Source organism: Limulus polyphemus, unplaced genomic scaffold, assembly GCF_000517525.1.
Source record: "Limulus polyphemus unplaced genomic scaffold, Limulus_polyphemus-2.1.2 Scaffold1, whole genome shotgun sequence".
Lineage (NCBI taxonomy): Eukaryota > Metazoa > Arthropoda > Merostomata > Xiphosura > Limulidae > Limulus > Limulus polyphemus.
Genome location: NW_013665611.1, coordinates 2,872,619 through 2,878,089, shown reverse-complemented (window position 1 = coordinate 2,878,089; position 5,471 = coordinate 2,872,619). Strand labels below are relative to the sequence as shown.

The following is a 5,471-nucleotide window of genomic DNA, read 5'->3' as shown; positions in this document are numbered from 1 at the left end:
CGTGCAGTGATTCTCGACAAGTATATATTGTGTACGTGCAGCGATTCTCGACATGTATATATCGTGTACGTGCAGTGATTCTCGACAAGTATATATCGTGTACGTGCAGCGCTTCTCGACATGTATATATCGTGTACGTGCAGTGATTTATCGACATGTGTATATCGTGAACATTAAGTAACTCTCCCAGAAAAATATAATGATATCATGTATTTTCTTTGGTGGATTAAGTAGGTCATATGCATTTTACTTTGAAACAATACTAACACATAGAGATACTCTTCTGGGCGCCTTCTTTACTTTGTGCTAATAAATAGTTGTCTATTTTGGCATTTGTTTGATTCTTACAAATATGGGACGTTCTAATATTCTAATCACACGCAATCTACTCTTGAACCAATAACGCACATGATCACTCTATTAACCAACCTATAAACGTTGTTTTTTAGCAAAATAAGTTAATAAAGATTGGTAAATATAACTGACAGGTATGAAACAAAGAAAATGGGTTTTTAGTTATTAAGCTACAGACATTGATCTTTAAATGTAACATTCTATCTAATGTTAGTTAAAAAGTAACATACAGTTTTCATGTAGACATTAATATATATATTACATTTTTATGTATCGTACGTTATATATATATATAGTAAGATATACTTATACTTCAATATATGAGACTAACCTATTATTAAAGTTTCTTTAAAGGTATGAATTTCTGAGCTTTGTGACAGTGTGTTAATTATCTTTTTCTTGATATACATAACTGTTTGTGAACATTGGATATCTGTATATGTTTATGTCTTGTAAACTAAGTTAATAATTATTAGAATATATATATAGATGAATACCACGATAATGCTTCGACAATAAAGACATGTCTTACACGAAAAAGATGTAATGGTGGCTATTCAGAATAAGAAATCTTTGAGATATAACAGGCTATTATTATTATTATTATTAGACTGCCTCCATCTCCAGATGTACCGAGACAGCAAAGATCGATGTAAGAATGTACCAACCAAGGCCTCTCTTTCTCTGGAAAAGTTCCTGGGTTTGGAAACTGGGTTTACTCTGGACAAAGAGAGCAACACAATGGCTGTCATCTGTTTCGATATGGTTGTACTGCTCGCCTTCGACTCTAGAGAACTTCTCATACAATGGCAAGTTAAAATTAGATCCAACGTAGTGGAAGGTAGGTGTTTCGGTGACTTCTTTATTTTATAAGAAGAGTTGTTTGTTATCTAATATTTACATCCTAAAGAATCATACCTAATATTTACATCCTAAAGGATCATATCTAATATTTACATCCTAAAGTCATCTGGTACGACATATGGGCTAAACGATCATATTAGAGGATGCTATCTAATATTTACATCCTAAAGGATCATACCTAATATTTACATCCCAAAGGATCATAGCTAATATTTACATCCTAAAGGATCATAGCTAATATTTACATCCTAAAGGATCATAGCTAATATTTACATCCTAAAGGATCATACCTAATATTTACAACCTAAAGTCATCTGGTATGACATATGGGCTAAATGACCATATTAGAGGATCCTATAGTTCAGACATAGCAATTCCTAATTTAGAACTGCTTGAATCTCGTATCTTCCGATTTACAGCTAATCATTAGGCCATACTTGAGCTTTATACGTAAAGAAATGCAGAAAGTCAACAAATGTTATCAATAAACTGCATAATGTTCCTTATGTAAAATATGTCTTATTTTTATATAGTTGGATGACTAAATATCACTAATGTTTCCTCGAAACACATTAAACATATTAAAAAAAAAACGTGTAATAGCCTGTTTTAGAAATAATCCAAACCTAACTATATTGTTGATAACTATGACCAACGATGGTGAGAAAGTTCATGACCTTACTGCATAATGCCAATACTCACAACCAATAAAAAGCTATTTCAGGTATCATTGTTTTTGCCAGGTAACTTTGAACTGTTTTTCATAACACATGAACTCTCCCTTATCCAGAGGTACAACGGTGGTAGGGATCAGATTATCCAATTTTGGTAAAACCTATAAAGAATGTAGCATACGATGAGATATGACGATTACAATTTACAGTTTCCAAATATGACAATAACTGATCGAGTTATGACTGGCCACATCAGCAGCAGAACATCCATAGTTAGTGACAGTACTTAATTGTTGTGTACCCGTCTGGTCCGCTACATGAGCCTTCTTCTTCTGTCGTCCTTGCATCTGTTTTTCAGACCAGAGCCTGATAGATCTTCAGCAGATAGATCCAAGTCCTGCTGACCGTAACTGTAACTTTGCTACTCTTCGGTACGTCATCATCAATCACTGTTATTTTCTTGATTACCTGCACGTGCAAGATTCAGACATTCTCAACTTACAACTCTTGCAGCCGCTTTGAAAGCGACCACGGTAAATTCTTTGATGGTCCTTGTTGAGGCAAATTTATCTGTCAAGTTCAAAGATACTGTGGCAACACTCAAAAATGGGTTTTGTGTTGACAAGGACAGTACGGCTCTGCCAGATCAGAACATAAGTAACAAGGTCTCCAGCTTCAGATAATGAGAAAAGTCACATAATTTGATTCGAGGTTCAAAAGAGATAATTAATTCATGTGTGTGACTGTTGCTGATAAGGTGGTGCGGCTATTTCGAAACCCTTTGTCTCTTTGACTGTTCATAACTCCAGCCTGAAATACGTTACCATCAAATGGATTGCAGAACTGGTATACAACAAACTCCAGACTTTCCAACAGTGTATGCTATATCTCGAAGAAACAATTACCAGAATTTTCCATCTCTTGCTCTGATAACCAAAAACACTACTATTCGTCACTGGTTGAGGGAGAAATCCTGTGTTAAAGTTTGGACATTGTAAATAAAGAACATCTAACATAATTGCCTACATTTGTGTTTCGTCTGTTTAGACCTTAAAATATTCTACTCTTTATTAAGTAACGTTGCGTGTTTGTAAATTTATTTGTTCGCGAACTCTCCCCCCCCCTTCACAGTTTTGGAGTTAACGGGGCCACACTTGGCAGGCGGACTCGGGGTGTGTGCCCTTATCTGTATGACGTAGCTCCCTGTCAAGAGCGTAAAACACCTACGAAAGGTCACTCAGGTATGCTGGAGAGCTTAAATGTGGCATCGGATTTTGTGTTCGTATCCCCACCCTCCGGATCCCGGGGGTGCCATGCTTGAAACTATGTTCATACTCCATCCAACTCACAAGCCAGAGGGACCGAACTTGGCACGCGTGCTCAGGTACCACAGGTGTCTTAACGGGTTGTGTTTTCGACTACAAACCCTCCTAAATGTAGCTATAAAAGTAATTGGGGATAATGGGGGAATTTGGGGGGCCTCTGTGCATCATGGGGGTGTTTTAGAAACTTGCATCGAAGCGCGAGTGTTTTATGCTAGTAAGCAGAAATCACGTAAAGCATGATAGTAACAATGTGACTTATAAAGTATACGTGGTTTCAAATTTGTGGTTGACTTCTTTTGTTTTTAAAATGTAAAGAAACATTTGGCATCTTGCGATCTACTTAAACATACACAAGGTGTATTTGAATTATTCTACAGTAAAGTGTTGTCTATACGCCATTGAATTATTATGTTTTCAGAGCACGAAGTTTATAAGATATATTCACACATAACAGGGAGATTAATTTACAACTTATGGAAACGCGTGTACATTAGCTACCATTTATTTACAAATATTGAGATGGTTCAAGAATACATGCTAGAAATCTGGCCCGCATATAAAAGCAAGCCATGCTGACAAAGTCTGTAAAATTATAAAACTTGATCCTTTTAGGTGGAGTATGTGATCTCTATTTCAGAATAGAACTTTTCATATTGGGAGTTTTTTTCAGTTTTTTCCATTGAAGCGGAAAACTCGCACAGCAAAACATTTAGGGCTTCGAAGACAATACTCCAAGACATTTAGGTTTCATCTATATTGAGAAAACTATCGTTACGTCAAACAAGTCCCTCGGTGGGACAGCGGTAAGTCTACGGATTTACAATGCTTAAATCCGGGGTTCGATTCCCTGCAGATAACCCAGTATAGCTTTGCTCTAGAACAAACAAACCAAACGTAAAAGAACTCTACAACCCACGAAGCCATTAAGATGAAGCTCTAAAAGGATAATGAAAAAATATTTGAAGTTGAAGAAGGCTCATTAGTCAAAAGTTTTTGTGAGAAAAAATTATCATAGTAATTCCGTTCGATCACGTACTCGCCAAGTCCCAAGATGTAATATAACTGATTTTCTGTGCCTGATATCTGTTTAAAAATGCGCTTGTGGATCATTAACCTAAGATATTAGCCAATGTTTGGAAATATGCACAAGAAAAGGTGGATATGACTGTTTACTGAAGAGTTGTGTTCTCGTGAAATATTTGCTGTTGGATCATTGTTAAAACGTAGGATTATGAGCACCAGAAAAAGAAAATATGGTCTTCAGTACTAGTTTGTTGGAACTTATAGTTTCCAGAACGTGTATATGTTTGACTGAAAAGCATTACAGAATGTTTACTATTATAGAATTATATGCACCAGCAGGTATTACAGCGTATTTTTCCTTCCGTAGTTTAAATGTAAACCACAGTTAAACTTTTAAGTATGAAGAGATCTTGACAGAAAAGATGAAACCAGAGCCTACGTTAAGGGTTTTTCAGAACCACACAGTCAGTTAACATTGATTTGGAGACATGTATTATACACTAGCTAAACTCGAACAAACTAAAGCTGGACTATACTAGCATGTGCACGGTGTTCTTTCTCCCAGCGAAATTTGTATCATGCACCGTGATTGGTTAAAAAAAAAGCAAAACTGGCAAACAGTGTGTTAATTGGAAGGCTCACCTACACGTTAAACGCACTGTGAAAATACTATGCTTCTCCTGGCCAACCGGAATATGAAGTTAGCTTATCTAACTTACCGTTTCGTAATCGCTCATTGGGAACTTGAATCTGAACATTAGTCTATTCTATTATACAATATATGATGAGATGCACATTAAAATTGGCCTAAGTATTGAACATAATTGCATTCAGTTTGATATACCAAGATTTAAAGGTGTAATATAATTAGTTATACTAGATTTGAAAAAAAAAAGTCGAAAATGTTTAATTTTTAGGTCTACAAGTTAGTGTGGCATGTGTTCAAACTTACAACAATAAAAAGTAAGTTGATTTACTTTCTGTAAAGTATTGCTGTAGTGCACGATCTAAACATATCTCTAAATTGAGCATTACCAACGGCTGTTTGTCTAATTCTGGAAATTAATCGACATTATATCTCTAGAATTGTCATTAATATCACTTGATATATCTCAAAATAGGCCCGGCATGGTCAGGTGGTTAGGGCGCTCGACTCGCAATCTGAGGGGTGCGGGTTCGAATCCCCATCACACCAAACAGCCGTGGGGGCGTTATAATGTGCAGTCAATCC

The 5,471-nt window shown here is 36.0% G+C and overlaps 1 protein-coding gene across 1 annotated transcript in view; it reads left to right on the top strand.

Moving 5' to 3' along the window:
* The window catches only part of LOC106460637, a 128,563-nt gene that overhangs the window by 103,417 nt on the left and 19,675 nt on the right, over positions 1–5,471 (top strand). Inside the window, exon 3 of the mRNA XM_013920389.2 lies at positions 965–1,195. Within this exon, the coding sequence (XP_013775843.2) occupies positions 965–1,195 (231 nt within the window). The remainder of the gene's footprint in view (positions 1–964; positions 1,196–5,471) is intronic.